The sequence below is a fragment of the Ursus arctos genome, unplaced genomic scaffold (genome assembly GCF_023065955.2).
Source record: "Ursus arctos isolate Adak ecotype North America unplaced genomic scaffold, UrsArc2.0 scaffold_3, whole genome shotgun sequence".
NCBI classification, from domain to species: Eukaryota; Metazoa; Chordata; class Mammalia; order Carnivora; family Ursidae; genus Ursus; species Ursus arctos.
This window is the reverse complement of record NW_026622985.1, coordinates 19,642,179-19,659,169: the sequence shown is the minus strand read 5'-3', so window position 1 is coordinate 19,659,169 and position 16,991 is coordinate 19,642,179. Positions and strand designations below refer to the sequence as shown.

The 16,991-nt window shown below is 39.4% G+C and overlaps 1 protein-coding gene across 1 annotated transcript in view; it reads right to left on the bottom strand.

The window, feature by feature from the left end:
* Window positions 1–10,745: 10,745 nt before the first annotated feature.
* RELN (reelin) overlaps window positions 10,746–16,991 on the bottom strand; it is a 476,703-nt gene continuing 470,457 nt past the window's right edge. Inside the window, exon 64 of the mRNA XM_026503988.4 lies at window positions 10,746–11,854. Coding sequence (XP_026359773.3) covers window positions 11,758–11,854 — 97 coding nt within the window. The 3' untranslated portion in view covers window positions 10,746–11,757. The remainder of the gene's footprint in view (window positions 11,855–16,991) is intronic.

Below are 16,991 nucleotides of genomic sequence, written 5' to 3'. Positions count from 1 at the left end.
AGACGCGCTGTGGGGCCAGGGCGCCCGGCGCGCCGCCCGCAACCCGAGCCCGCCCCGCCCCGCCCAGGCCCGCGCCGCCCTCCTCCCTCCGCCCTCCGTCCCGGGACACCTTGGGCCCGAGGTCTCCTCCCAAACGTCTAGAACTTCGGGGGCGTGCTTGGCGATTAATGCCATACTTGTCCATCCCCCTAAAGTTACGGAACTGACACCCCACTTTCACGTCCCATGGCTCACGAACTCCTCAAGAGGGGATTCGTGGAGCTTGAAGGTGGGGTAAGAGACCAGTTTGGAGGGTCGAGGCCGAAGAAAGCACAATAAACAAACGCTATAGTATTCACGTAGGAAACACTGCTTATTATTTTTAAAATGGAAACATCCTAACATATATTATCAAATACAGTGATTATAGAAACCCAGACCTGATACAGGAACGTGCAAATGCAGAATGACAATCTTTTTTAAAAAAATGCTTTGATGAGCTGCTTTCGATGAGCACTTTTTCTTGCAAATACTGACTCGTGCAACAAGGCCGTGCGTGATAGATTCTTTTTCAGGAATTCTAGTTAGAATTTACAAAACACCTTAAAAAAAAAAATTAAGTAAAGCAACAAAATATTCTGTTTGGGAGAAAGGAATATACCTGGGGGGAAAACGGAGAAGGGAAAGAAAGAAAGGAGGGAGAGAGGAATAAAAGAAGAAAGAAGGGAGGGAGGTTTTGCTTTGTTTCTAACAACTGAGATGCGAGGGAGCACAACTAGAGGCCTAAATTCTCTAAGGTGAGGGGTAGACATGATTTCAACATAAAAACTTGCCCCTGGTTTTATGTCACAGCAAGGGTTAGAGTTGGTTCGCGGGCGACATCTTTTTTCTGCATTTCTGCACGTGCACACCATAGTGACACAGGTGAGGGGCTATTTGTAGCCACTCTTAAAGATGAAAAGTGCGCCAGGAGACACTATTGACAGATACCGCCTCCAGGGCAGGGGCCTGGCAGCACTCTTGGGGCCATGGTGCTGTCCTTCAGGCACCTGAGGAAGAAGAGCTGGAAATAAAGAGCTGTCTTCAAGGAGCCCCGAATCCTGTGCCGAGGAATCGCGGACTTCTGGCCATGGGTGTAAAACCACATTTGCTCTTCTTCAGGCTTTGAACATCTCTGAAGAAATCCTAACAGAATGACATACTAAGGAGGAACTGGGTTCCTGTGACATGCCTTTCTGGTGTTACTCGTTTGACACTTGGCCTTTGCCATTGTATGAGATGATCTTGTCACATGCATGTCGGGAGCCCAGTACTTCAACTATAATGCAGATACCAATCACCTCGGCATCTTGTTAAAAGTTGAGATTCTAATTCAGTAGATCTGGAACAGGGCCTGACATATGCATTTCTAGGGGCTGAGATAAGCCCCTAGGTGGTGCTGATGTATTTCTTTTGAAATTTATTTTGAGAGAGAGAGAGAAAGACACCATGAGCAGGGGGAGGGGCAGACAGAAAGGGAGAGACAGAAGCTCAAGCAGACTCCAGAGCGAGTGTGGAGCCCTGCCCCGGGGGGGTTGATCTCACAATCCCGAGATCATGACCTGAGCCAAAATCCACAGTAGGATACCTAACTGACTGAGCCACCCAGGTGTCCCTGCTGTGCTTTTGGAAATAGCACCAGGTTATCTGCTATAACAACAATTGTTTGTTGTTGTTTTTATTGTTTTTAAGATCCACGGATGGAGTGCCAGGCAGAGGGAGAAGCAGGCTCCTCGCTGAGCAAGGAGCCCCATGCAGGACTCGATCTCAGAGTCTGGGGGTGATGGCCTGAGCTGAAGGCAGATGCTTAACCGACTGAGCCACCCAGATGTCCCCTCCACACACACACAAAATAAAAAAATAGAGAATTGTTTTTTATACATTATGTGGCAGATACTGAGAGTACAGTGCCCTGATGGAATTTATAGCCTAATGGGGGAGACGACAGTATGGTTAGATAATCACATTAATAAAAGTATAAGTGCAAACTTGGATAAATGCTCTCAAGGCAAGCAAAACAAAATCCAGATGGATGAACACATTTAAGTACACAACCCAATCCAGATCAGGATGGAGTGGAGTGTCAACAAAAAGAGGGGGAGATGACATGGGGAGGAGCCAGTATGTGCGAAAGCTAAATAAATACTCATATTGGTACCTAACTTTGCATTTGTAATTTTGAGTTCTTTTTCTTAAAAGCAGTGCACCAAATTGTGTAAGCTTTGGGACCGGGCAGCGATCATAAGCAGCATGGAGAGAATAAGGACTTGAGAAGGAAGTGCCATCCAAAGATTGGGCACAATATATGAATATCATTGTTTCTGGCTTAGACAGTGCCCGAGTATCTCTTTCAACTGAGAATCACATCCATTTTCTTAATTATAAAGGCTCACTTACCAGGGCAGTGAAATGCAAGGGAGGGAAGATACACCATGGTAGGGACTTAAAATATCAAAAAGTGAGCATTTGTGTGAGCTAGGGGTTTGAAACAGGTCCAGAGGACTGATCTGCAGGTCTGGTCTCACAGGCTATCTGATCCATCAAAGCAGAAGACTTAAATGGCATTTTTGTCAAAACATCTACCTCAATCACCTAAACAAATACCTGAAATTTCACCATTAAAACACTCATTCTTTTGGATCTGGAAGCATTTCTGGAAGTTTAACACTACTTATTAAAATAGAAATCCCTAGGGGGAAACTTATAGTTTATTCTATATTAACAATTTTTGTGAGATGACCATGTCAATGCCCACCACAGTGTCTGACATTCAGTAAAGCTGAGTTGCCCCTCTCTCTCCTATGTGAGAACTGGTTAACACCTGGAGGACTAGGACCCAGGCTGGTTTTCTGTGTTGTGGGGATGGGGGCAGGTTCTGGTCGGGTGGGGTGTGTCTTAGGGAGAGAAGCCAAAGACAGCTGTCCTCCTTTGATGTTTTGCCAAACTCCAAACACGGAATATGCTAGAATATAAATGTTGTTACAGTTGGAAATTTAGAGGCAGACCGAAGAGTCAACTTCAAGTCACCTAGAATATGAATGTGGGAGAAATTATATTAAGAATTTGGAATTTCTTTTTTTTTAAAGATTTTTATTTATTTATTTTACAGAGATAGAGACAGCCAGCGAGAGAGGGAACACAAGCAGGGGGAGTGGGAGAGGAAGAAGCAGGCTCCTAGCGGAGGAGCCCGATGTGGGGCTTGATCCCATAACGCCGGGATCACGCCCTGAGCCAAAGGCAGACGCTTAACCGCTGTGCCACCCAGGCGCCCCTAGAATTCGGAATTTCTAATTAGCCTTTAATTAATGAGGAGTTTCCTCTTTAGCCTTGGAGGGCGTTGTTTAGTTTCTAATGAGATGATTCTTAACAGAATTTGTTTAGATTCTATTAAGGTGTAGAGGGGCTCCAAAGTGTCTAACGTATCACAATACGTCTGCCTTCCCTGGGTGGTAACATTAAGGGATTCTTATACTCACTTTGGTGTAAGTTAGTTTACAGTCCCTAGATTTACTGAGGCGATATTTCTTGTGCACAGTTCTGTGCCTTTTTATTATTCACATATATATCCACATATTATTCTACCAGTACTCTTTCCATAAAAAGTTATGTTTTCAGACTTAACTTCCTCTTTCTCTGCTGTACTGACATGATTTCTAAGACAGTAGATCCAGACACTGAAATAAAGTAATAAGGCCACTGGAGACTGGCAGACTTTTCCACCGTCACAAGGTCTCCCATGTCTATAAAGAGAGCATCAATTTCCATCCCATTGGATTAAAAAAAAAAACCAAACTAAAAATTCATTTCTTTTTTTTTTTTTTTTAAAGATTTTATTTATTTATGTGACAGAGAGACAGCCAGCGAGAGAGGGAACACAGCAGGCGAGTGAGAGAGGAAGAAGCAGGCTCCTAGCAGAGGAGCCCGATGTGGGACTCGATCCCGGAACGCCAGGATCACGCCCTGAGCCGAAGGCAGACGCTTTAACGACTGCGCTACCCAGGCGCCCCTAAAAATTCATTTCTAATAGGCACCCAAAGGACTAAATGGGAGATGCAGTAAGAATGGCAAACCCTCTCACCTCTGAACTGGAATTCTTTTAATAATGGCTGATTTTTTCCCCCTGCACGATAAATAAATGCATAGTTGCTGTTGTATTTACTGCTATATTTTGTGATTGAAGCAGTTTGTTGTTACTCTGGAGAAGTATGAGTCCTTAGTAAAGTTATTTTGAGACAATATAAAATTACACCTCAGCTGTAGTTCTGGGTTTACCCGTTAGTTCTAGTGTCCCGGCTTATTTTCTGAATTGACTCTAACCGCTCTCCATTCCTTGGTCAGAGTGGATTTATTCAAAGGTCATCGCTTTAAAACCCTCCCACAGGGGTGCCTGGGTGGCTCAGTCATTAAGCGTCTGCCTTTGGCTCAGGCGTGATCCTGGTGTTCCAGGATCGAGCCCCACATCAGGCTCCTCTGCTGGAAGCCTCCTTCTTCCTCTCCCACTCCCCTGCTTGTGTTCCCTCTCTCGCTGGCTGTCTCTGTCAAATAAATAAATAAAATAAAATAAGAAATCTTAAAAAAAAGATAAAACCCTCCCACAGCTTCCCAGAGCCTCCTAATTAAAGCTGAATTTTGTTGGTATGAGAAATTGCTTCCCCTCCCTTGCTCCTGATCTCCCCCCACCACGCAGCACTACCCCCCCCCCCCCCGCCCCCCGCCCCAGCCCCTCTGCAAATTCAAAAGATCTGAGACTCCCCTAAGGAGCCAGGCTAGTTCCTGCCTTTGTGTTTTTGCGCACATTGCTCATTCCTAGAATACGTCCCCCCGCTGAATCTGCCTGTCAAATCCTATTTATTCTTTTCTCTTCTGGCTGTAACATTTAGATCTTCACTTGAAAATAGTGAATAATACAGAAAAATACTTTTGTATGCACACAACTTGGGCCAACCTGAATATTTTACTGTATCTTATTCTGGCTTTTAAAAAAGAAAGAAACCATTTTATGTCCTCCACATACCCCTCTCTGATCTTTTTCCCCTGCCTGAGGAGATCACTGTCATGAATTTGCATTTACTATTCCCACACATGCTTTTAGATTTTTGCTACATATGCATGTATTGGTAAGCAACAGACTGTATAGTTGACCCTTGAACAACATGGGGGTGAGGGGCGCCAACCCCAGTGGAGTTGAAAATCTGAGTATAACGTTTGGCTCCCCCCAAATTTAACTACTAATAGCCTACTGCTGACCGGACGCCTTACCCATAACATAAACAATTGATTGACACGTATTTTGTATGTTTTACATCTTATATACTGTATTCTTACAGTAAAGTAAGCCAGAGAAAAGAACATGTTATTAAGGTAATCGCAAGGAAAAGAAAATACACTTACAGTACTGTACTGTATTTACCCAAAAGATCTACACGTAAGTGGACCCACCAAGTTCAAACCCATGCTGTTCAAGGGTCGACTGTATGTTTGCAAAGTTTAAAAATCTGATAAATGGCATCATGCTATATAATTTTGCAACTTGTTCTGTTGTTATTGTTAATGGGCGTGTTCATTTTAATACCATAGAATATTATACAAATAAACCACAGTTTATCCATTTTCTTGTTGATGGGCCCTTGGATTGCTTCTGATTTTTTGCAATTACAAGCAATGGCGCTGTGAACATTCTTGCACGCATCTCTGTGTATACATGTGGGAGTTTCTCTAGGATAGCTGTCTGGAAGAAGCTGGGTCACGTTGTATGTGCATATTCAACCTTACTGATATTATGACATATTCAATGTGTGTGATATTACACTGCTCTCTACGGAGATTTGTATTAGCTATATTTTCTGTTTTTTTTTTTTTAAAGATTTTATTTTCTTAAGTAATCTCTACACCCAATGTGGGGCTCAAACTTACAACCCTGAGATCAAGAATTGCATGCTCTACTGACTGAGCCAGCCTGGTGCCCCCTTATTTTCTATATTCTTGATGCCCTCACATCAGAGCCTTACTGACTGAGAGACTGCCCCTCCCAGGGCCAGCCAATTCCTACAGATAGCAACAACCCTCCAAGGATTACTCCTTTCATATGCAAGCGAACTAATAGACTGCCCTTTCTTAAACTGCCTCCTTCTTCTGGCTCTCAGGTTTCAGGAGGCAATATTCCTCTGCCCTCATCATTCCAGGGTCCTAGAAACAGTTCCTAAAGCCCGAGCCTGAAGAAGTCATTCAAAGTACCCAATTCTGAGCCTGCTTACCCTGCCTTGCCTTTCCTGGGGAGACCACAGTTAAGTCTCAAGTCCAGGGGCGCCTGGGTGGCACGGCGGTTAAGCGTCTGCCTTCGGCTCAGGGCGTGATCCCGGCGTTGTGGGATCGAGCCCCACATCAGGCTCCTCCGCTATGAGCCTGCTTCTTCCTCTCCCACTCCCCCTGCTTGTGTTCCCTCTCTCGCTGGCTGTCTCTATCTCTGTCGAATAAATAATAGTAAATAAAATCTTTAAAAAAAAAAAAAAGTCTCAAGTCCATGCTTTCCTCTCATTCCTTCTGCCTCTTCACCAACCTTGGTGCTCCCATGTGACTATGGCACGCCCCCTCCTCTTGGGAACTGTCAGTGGCAATTGTATCCTGACCGGCTGGTCTCACCAAACCTGGAAAATAATTAAACCTACATTTTATTTATTTATTTTTTAAAGATTTTATTTATTTATTTGCCAGAGAGAAAGAGAGAGCACAAGCAGGGGAAGCAGCAGGCTCCCTGCTGAGCAGAGAGCCCAATGTGGGGCTCGATCCCAGGACCCCGGGATCATGACCTGAGCCAAAGACAGATGCTTAACTGACTGAGCCACCCAGGCATCCCCAAAACCTACCTTTTATTTTATTTTTTAAAAAGATTTTATTTATTCATTCGACAGAGAGAGAGACAGCCAGTGAGAGAGAGAACACAAGCAGAGGGAGCAGGAGAGGAAGAAGCAGGCTCCTAGCGGAAGAGCCTGACGTGGGGCTCGATCCTAGAACGCCAGGATCATGCCCTGAGCCGAAGGCAGACGCTTAACGACTGAGCCACCCAGGTGCCCCAAAACCTACCTTTTAAAACAAGGTTGTACCATTGTAAACCAGCGGGGTATGAGAGTCCCTCTTTCCAGAACCACTGTGTTCGGATTCTTATTTTGCCTCCCTGGTTAGATATGACATCATTGTTGTTTTAAATGTTTCCGTAGTTATTAGTGAGTTTGAACATTTTAATCTTTTGTCATTTCAGTTTTTCCTTCAGGAAATTTTCATTTCTATTCTTTGTGATTTAAAGAAAATTATGTTATTACCTTCTTTTTTTTTAAGATTTCATTATTTTTTAAAGCAATCTCTACACCCAGCATGGGGCTTGAACTCACAACCCTGCGATTAAGAGTCACATGTTCCACCAACTGAGCCAGCCAGGTCCCCCCCCCCATTATGTCATTAACTTCTATTATCTATTTTTATGAGTTCTTTATATTTTCTAGAGTTCAGTCCTTTATTGATTGTATATTGTGGCTTTATCTTCTCCCCTTCAGGCTGGTTTTTAAACTTTGTGGTCTCTTCTGTCATGAAAAAGTTTGACAAATGAATCCAGTCAAACTACAGACCAATAACCCTATAATCTTTTCTTACCATTTGTCTGTTTTATGTCATGTTTAAGAAATTCTTTCTTCCCATGATCCCACAATGATATTTTCTTCTAAAAAGTTGTAAAGTTTTACTGCTGCCATTTATGTCTTAAACTCCCTGGGGTTTATTTTTGTGTGATGATATGTCTAGAGATCTATTTTTGTTTTTTCACTTGAATAATGAATTATCTTAGTACCACTTGTTGGCTAGTCCATCCTTTCTCCTCGTCTGACAAAGCTACTATGAGTAAAAAAGGTTGATTGGAAGTTCTTTGTGTGAGCAAGGTGATCTGGCAGGTTCATGACAGAATTCCTTAAATTTCAGTTCATAAGTCTTCTTTCAAGAGAGGAGTCCTTCAGCATTCTGTCTGGATGATAGAAGCCCAATGCCAGAATTTGGGGAGTTGCAAGATGAAAGGGTGCTGTGGTGAGGGAGATGGGGGTCTCACCCTTCAACTGGTGGGTTTTTGCTTATACCTTAAGAAGAAATTACTAGACTTATCGCAGCTCTTTGTTGCCTGAAATCTTTGGGTCTTCTTTAACTTCTCTGATTCAAGTTATCCAAAAAATAAAATAAAATAAATAAAAATAAAATAAAATAAAATAAACCTCTTGTCCCTTGCCAAGATGGGAAGGATAGTTTCCTGTTGGTAGTGGATGAAAGAAGTCTGTTCCTTATTCAGAATTTTAACCAATACCCTTATTTTCATCCTCTAGCCTGTTCCTTGTTTGCAAAGGCAGTTTTCTCTCTAGTTCCAGAATCTTCTGTGTTCTGTGATGCACATCCCTTCTCTGTAGACAGTTGGGTTTTAGCTTTTTACAGCATGATTAGTTACGAGTCGTCCATTCACTCTTCCTTTTCCAAAATTTTGTTGGTATCTTTTATCTGTTTGTCTCCATCCTATATTTTCCTTTGTCTTTTTATGGCTTTATATCATTTAAATTTTCTAAGTGTTGTTTTATTTGGGTATTGGAATTTAGTCTATTTCCTGTTTTTTATCTCCACTGGTTATTAGTGGTGTCAAAAGTATTGTGAAAATTTACCATTGCTGAAACCTCTAGATTTAACATTTTTCCCCATAGGTGTTTTTTATTTATTTTGGTACTGGGATAACTTATTAACTATTTGCAAAAAAAATATAGCTAGGGTCATTCCTCACAACATATAACGAAGTAAATTCCAGAATAAATTGTTGGAATATAAATAAGCTAAAGCAAAATATAGAGTAGTATTTATACAATGTGAGATACAAGTCTTTAAAGCATATGCAAAAAACCCTTCATAAATAAATACACATATCTAGATGCCGTATGCCCAACTAATAAACATATATGAAAAACAAATTTTACTTGAAATGCATCCTAAATACCCATCTCAAGTAAATAGTGCACATTTTCGTATAAAAATTAGCTAGGAAAAAAGTATATTACTTAGTGTCGTTACAAGTGGCAATTGCCATGTATGGGAAAGTTAAAAAAATAGAGTACAATTGGGGCGCCTGGGTGGCGCAGTCATTAAGCATCTGCCTTCGGCTCAGGGCGTGATCCTGGCGTTCTGGGATCGAGCCCCACATCAGGCTTCTCTGTTAGGAGCCTGCGTCTTCCTCTCCCACTCCCCCTGCTTGTGTTCCTTCTCTCGCTGGCTGTCTTTCTCTGTCAAATAAATAAATAAAATCTTTAAAAAAAAAAAAAAGTACAGAAAGACAATACAAATTGCTGTCAAAAAATTTCTGTTAACATTAAAAAAAATGGGTACATATTTTAGTGATCTCCTATACTTTTTTAAACCTTGAAACATAAGGACAAAAGTGATAATCTCAATTTGGGGAATTTTCCAAGTAACATACATATGTTCTTTCTTAGATAAAGGGTAAAATATATGTGATATTGACTATATTTAAGATCAGATATTGAGTATAATTTACAATAAAATGTATGGTGAATAAGAGATAACTGTAGAAACCATGGAAACTTGGCTGTGCAAATATTTTTAAATCTCTGCTATTACTAAACCTTGTTTCCTTTATTTATTTAGGAAGGTAAGTCAGTTCAACCAACAATACTTGAAGTCCTACACTAACTGCCTATGTTTTCAAATTAAATAAGCCAATTATATGTAAGTCCCCACTTACCCTATTAAAACTTTGCGGAGATGGACTGGTAGGGAGTTCAACCCTGTTCTGATGGTAGGAAGACAGGCGGATGGGAGGACTATAAAATATCTTAGCCCTACTCACCTGGTAGGTCTATGGTACACACACAAGACTTGGACAGAACGCTGTGGGAAAAATTCAGCCCTTCCACCAATGAGAAAATGAACCAAATATGCCATCAAATGGTGAACCGGCAGCAGACAATTTGTGAACCAAGAAAGGAGAATCCACAATTAACATACAATGTTACAAACATTCTTGGGCCAAATACTGCACTTAATTATAAAACATATCACATGTTAAATTAGGCAGAGAAAAGAACGGCTTGTATCTCCAGAGCAATGATTCACAATGGATTTGATACCAGGCTCAAAATGTACTTTAGCTGGACTCCTCAGCGGGATCGTCCTTTATCATTTCCCTGTTCAATGAGAAATACTACTGCCATCTATTACTCTATTACTTAGATGTTTTTTTTTAATCCTCTGGGAAACCAACACATTCAACACTATCAACATATTTTTTTATTTTGTAGATACTAGAAGCAGGGAAAATGCCTCCATCACCATTTTTATTGTCAACACGCAACACAGTGCCTGTCACACAGCAAGCAATCACCAAATATTTGCTGAATGAATGCATGAGTGCTTATTATGAGTCAGGCATTACGTTGGCAGCCAACAAAATTCTCAGGAATTCAATAATTTTCAAAATTCTCTATTGACTTTTCTTGGCGTAATTAGGGTGATTAATAGAAAAAGCTGAATACGAGGAATGCGGCTCAACCGAAAGTGTGGCTTCATAATTATTATTAACAATGGCGAAACAAAACACCAGTAAATATATCTGACACTGTTTTTTCCAAAACTGATCCAGCTTACAAATCCTACAGAAAATTTAATCAAAAAATGAATAAAGACAAATGAGCCTCAAATGGCTTATGGACATACTTTTTATTGAAGCATGGGCTTTTAGCTTGGTTCACCCTAGAGTACAACCTTTCAGTTAGGTTAATAGAGAGTTCAGGGCTACGGGGCCATTATAATGTTGCTGGTGTTGGTACAACTTCATCAGAAGGTATGAGTATGACCCGCGGGAAAAACAATCCACGAAGAGAACACAATGAAAACATCCACTGTTTTACAAATCACTCTGTTACCACAGACACGAAATGGCAGTTACTGTTAGTAGATCAGCCACAGAACACTTTAAAAGAACCTTTAGACAAGGAGCTGGGAACTTTGTGGGAGATAGGGTTTTCATCCACGATTTTTAAGTAGAAAATATTTCAAGGTCAAGCATTTCTCTTATCCACAAAACAACGCTAAACCAACATACATTTTAAGGAGTATATTAAAGGAGATACAATATCTTTACAACTATCTTCTCGAGTAGGTATCTCAACGAATTTTCTGCAGAATATAAGTAGCCCGAAATTCAGCAGCAAAATATTGCAACATAACAAGTAAATACAGTGTCAATGTGTTATACCATAGAAGAGAATACATAAAGGAACAAACAATGATAATTTAATCATATAAAACATGATACAGAGCTGAAATACAGTCCACTTACATACTTTGTGACCAAGAATGTTAAATTCTGTACTAAATGCCATTTTAAACATAAAATCTCTTAAATTTTTGTGCTTAAACTTTTTTTTTCTGTTAAACTATTTATTTTCAATACTGCCACTGTAACTGATATTACAACAGATCACCATTTTCACGGACACAGCAACATGAAGACATTTACTTATGAGAAAATAAGTCACTTGTCATTAGTTCACAGTGTGGGAAAGTGGTGTACACTCGGTCTTGAGAAGGGCTTTCAGTTAGTCACCAAGTCCTTCACAGAATTTTCCTGATATCAGATGCGGTGCGTGATTTAAAAGAACGGGAAGCAACACATCACATGTTGGAAGGAAAAATAAAATTTTTGATTCTTCATGGGTATCGTCTAAGTGACCTTCGTCTTCTGTTGTAGAAGTGCCTGAGCCCATGTTGTCGTGAAAAATTCATCATGTAATTTTGTTTGCGAGTGCTGTTCGAATCAGAAAGGATAGAGGCAGGGAGGCAAAGGAGAAAGAGCATGTAAGTCCCATCGTGGAAGGCACAATCTAGTCTATGTTCTAAGTTACCCTGCTATTTATCTGAAAATGTTCATGGTTAGTAGGTCATGCGGACAATGCTACCCCAGGACAGAATAACTGAAGTTGACACCTGTATTCACTGCCTTTGGCTTTGAAGAAATCCCCTTCTTTTCATTAGTGAGCTCTAAACCCGGAAAAAAATAAAAAGGCAAATTCTCTTGATTCACAGTGAAAGTGGATTGAAATTGTTTTGGCTTTTTGAATTTTATTCTTGAATTTTTTCTGAACACTTGGGTGGATTTCATTTGAGAGGAAGTGTGTGCTGTACCCATCACCTTATTTAGACACATCTTTAACAAGTAGGAAACATAATTTGATTCCTTTAGCAAACATTCTTGTTTAAAGCTTAAAAAGCAAAAACGAAGTTGTTAGCGGAATCAGCTTGACCTTCCTATTTCATTAGACTCAGGGGCAAAATAAAGTTAAGTTTTTCTCATGGCCTTTCACAAACAGTAAGCATCTGGGGTCTAGAAACATGGTCTTATGAAGAAGACACTCCACTGGAAAAAAGATGATAAAATACTAAGAAAGTGTAACAGACTGTATGATTGTGTAATGTGTGTATGTATTTCCTTCACATACATACACACACACGTATGTATGTCTACCTACTATACGGGAAGCTGATAAAAGTACTGAAAATGGATTTTCAGAGTCTGTAGGAAATTGCACATTAGTAGAGATAGTTGTTAAAAGGTTTGGTATGGAAAATATACTTTAAAAAGAATCATTATCTATAACATCACTGAAAAAAATCACACTCTTTTCACACACTGACCTGAGTGACAACATATCTCTATCTGGCATCAAAATGTGTTATTGAAATGTGAGCCTATCAGTAGTTTTCAAATTCACTGAGTCTCTTCAATGCTGTCTGGACACAGAGTTTTTTCCTCCTTAATTTCATGGAGACATAAAATGTATCTGGACCAGGATGATGTCATGTGATGTGATTCCACCATGAAGGGTCAATATGGCCTGAACTTGAGTTAGGGTAAAGAGGAGGCAATGGGTAATTTTACACCGAGTAGCATATTCTGGGTTATTAATGATCAACATACTAGGCGAGGTGTAAAACTGTACTGTTGTACCTATATACTAGGTATTATATTTAAATATACTAACATTTGTAATATACAAAAACCTTTAAAATGAGGGTTTTGTAGTTTGATCATTAGAAAAGAAAATTTATAATAAAATGTCTCAAAGGAAAATACATAAAGTGAATGTCATCAGATATACTTAACCAAAAAGCAACAGCATCTACACTTAAACCTGATAAAAAGACAGACTCACAGTGATATATATTTTATAAAATAAAACGAAGTGCTAATAACTTTCTACTGTAGGTTTCTATTTTATCAAAATGCTAGAAACTGTAGAATGGAAGCTAGAATATACTCTGAAGATACTGTAGAGAACAACACGAAACAATCAGGTTCATCTTCAGTCGCTGTACTAGCCCTCCTTCCTCACCTGATGTGACAGCTTTACATGTATCAACGAAGTTATTGGTTTCAACTTCATAGTTGAAGGATGAAATGAATGTATCCACTATTTATCATCAGCTGTAAGTACTCATTGCTGCCTAGTTACAAAAGAAGGGCAATGACCTTTTAGTCTTGAACGAATTAGTCTTGAATGAATCAAGTGTTAGGAGGAAGAGTCCTGTTACCTCTTTCGTCACAACATACTGGGGCTGGCACTAGCCATCTTCCTCCTAGCATGGCAGGTGACCTTGTAGCCCTTTTCCTGGGTTATTATAGTGGCCCCCTAAACTAGCCTCCTCATTCTCTCTCCTCATGGAAAAAAAAAAAAACTGCTGAAAAGAAACCATGAGATCTCGAGAACGTATCACTGAACACACAGTGGTATGTATGTGTGTGTGTCTTCCCACATACATACGGTGCATTTGGCACACCAGTCTCTCAAATGCTGGCTTTACCTTGGTAACAAGCCACTCACAACCCTCTTGTCCACGGAGCCACATCTAAGCCAACTTAGCAGATACTTCAAGTCCTCTACACGTTTCATCTTATTCTGTTTGTCAAGTCCTTTCTTCCCACACAGACTGCACTATTCAAACTCACCCTGAACCTTTTCCATCCATCTCACTGGTCAACCCCTTACATCACTTCTTAAATTTCTACATTTTTTCCCAGTATCACATTTTACGTATTGCTCGCTGAAGGGATTTCCCCCAACTTTGAACTCTCATAGTGCTCATCTTCTGGTTTGGATGAAGATTGTGTCTGATGGTGGAGTGGCCTGTCCCCCATTTCCCCCACCCCCACACCACAGAACTCAGCCTCCTGCCTCACCCCTGGGTGGTCAAGGCATGTTTGTTGAACTTTTGGTGACTTACTGATTGGATTCCTGTTGTAAGTCATTACTCTTTAACTATAAAGAATAATTGCAAGGTTAAAGCAATGAAAATTATTCTGTTGAAAACATGTTTAAAGATATAAGGTACTCAAAGAGAATTTAAGATAGTTAAAATATTTTACATAGGAAAAAAAACTCAGAACATTCAAGACATTTAGTTATCCCAGTGCAACCTAGATTGACACAAAAGTGACCTCAATATATGGGAACAAAGGAACATTCAATTTTTAACAAAAATTGATGTGCATGTTTAATGGCTTTAAAGCAATTTCTCTAATAGAACTATTGGCTCATTATTCTTCATCGCTATATATAAGAAAATAAACATTAACAGGTTGCAGATCCTTAATGCCTTGACAGTCAGTCCAAAATGGAAGCTTACACTTCATTTAGAAGGCATTTTGATTCATTGGATACCCTTTAATATTGAATAAATTTATACATATCAGCAGCATGCCTTTGGATCCCTGAGAAGGTAGATGCACATGTTTGCTATAGATGCCTTGTGTTTGTCTAGTCACATTAAAAATGGCCACATTTTCAAAGCATTCTTGAAACTAGTACTTTCATATGTAAAATATAAATATTTCTGGAGTCTGTTAGGTCGGAATCTAAAGAAGCAGGTTTTTCTAGTTCATAAACTTTTCAAAGTCAAGCATGTGGGAAGCTATACCAAACTGCTGTCTGCCTCTTAGGCCATTTAATAAACTGATGTGGTCATTAAACAGGTATTGTGGCTTCTAAAATGTCTAACTTACAGGATTGGGCAATCTTACACAAGTGGAAAGATCTCAGGTTTACTTATTTATTTATTTTTTTGTGGAGCCTGTTTTTGTTTCTGATACATATAGATACATAGCTATAGATAACCTGTAACGAAAATAATAATAGGTGTGATAGAATTAAGATTTGTTTTTCCACCTCAATTACAGGGAAAAGTAATTTTTTATTGTAAGTCCAATGAAGGTAGGTAATGTTCATCCCAAGGCACATCAACTACACTACTTGACCTACCAATTTGCTCTGGCTGGGCATAGAGCTTGGTCCATTTTTAAATTCTCCTACTGTCAGTCATTGAAAAAAGGGAGAATGAACATCAGTGGCATCTTGGAAATGCTAACTTAAATGTCCACTAATGCTGAGTGAGTTTAGGGACTTGGATGATATGGAAATATAAGACACTTCTCTGTTTCTGCATAGGAAATATGGATATTACAAGAACTTTCAAGAATGACTGTACTCTTTTGAACTGTTACTCCTCACTGGAGCCAGTATCTTAGGTCATTAATTATTACGAAAAAAATTCCACTGATTTTTAATGGATTCTCATGGAAATGGGGAAGATAGAGATTTGGTAGAAGTAATTTGAGCTCATAGAAATGTAGGTATTTTTACTGATCTGTAATTAATTTTATTACCAAAACATATAATACAATAAATAACACCTCATATGAAGGCAGAAATAAGAATTCAGTGGACTGTCTCATCTTCCAGAGAAATATTGGTGAGGGTCAGATGAGAAGCTGCCATTGAAACTAATCAACGAAACTCCCTTGCATAGAGGATGCTGGATACTCCACTTTCAAGACCATGCATTTTCAGGAAGGCTACACAGAAATAAGTGTAGGCTCATACATCTCACAAATGTTAAAGATTTCGTATTTATTTTCTCTGCTAAGTAGGAAGGAAAATAATATCTGGTAATGTGTACCCCAGGGAGTTGTAAGGACTAAATGGAAACTTCTAACATAATATGCAGATGATTAATAAACGATAATAATTTTAACTTCTTTCCTAAGCCTTAAAGTATCTCCATTAGAGGACAAATGTAACTATCTATTAAAGAGGGCAAATCTTACCTAAGGATAGGATCTAGAGCTCACAAATATTAAGAATAAGCCCACTACCTTCTGCCAATTCATTTATTAATTTGGAATAGAATTAAAAAGTCAAGTTACCCTCACGCATCTCCAGCACAATAGATCTTTTGAAAGACACTACATTTAATCAGAGCCCCCAGGTCTTTTACACACATTTCTAGGTTTACTTTCCCCTCACAACAGCTTATAAACTATGAGCACTTCAAAAGCACCTCATACAGTCCCAGGTATGGAGTCAAATTTGTTGCCCAATGAAGTAGTGCCGATTAGCACTCTATGTGCCCGATATTGCATTTTCATTAGAGAATTGCCACAAGGTTGCTGAACTCTGAGTTTACATGATATAGGTTTCAAATGTCCCAGTGTCTCTCAATATCATGTCTAACTTTGTTTTCACAAAAAAACGTTTCTTAATTGCAAAGGTCTTTGACAACACTTCTGTTAACGTAGGTAACACTGATGAAACTATTAGTCAACAGTTACCCAGAATTAGTAAGAGGACTTACCTTACTCTAGTGGAAAACCAATGACAGCAAATAATGAAATATAACACAAGTTAAAAAATGCTTTTCAATGCATGCAGCACTGTGATTAGTCATAAAAGTCTGATCAGGCTTAGATGCAATATAGGATTTTTCATCTCTTTTGAAAATAAAAATTAAAGAAGTTATTTCTTATTCTTCTACACCTAATATATACATATATTTAACTTTTTAATGTAATGCAACATGCAATATTTGCTCATAACCATATGTCAAAGTAC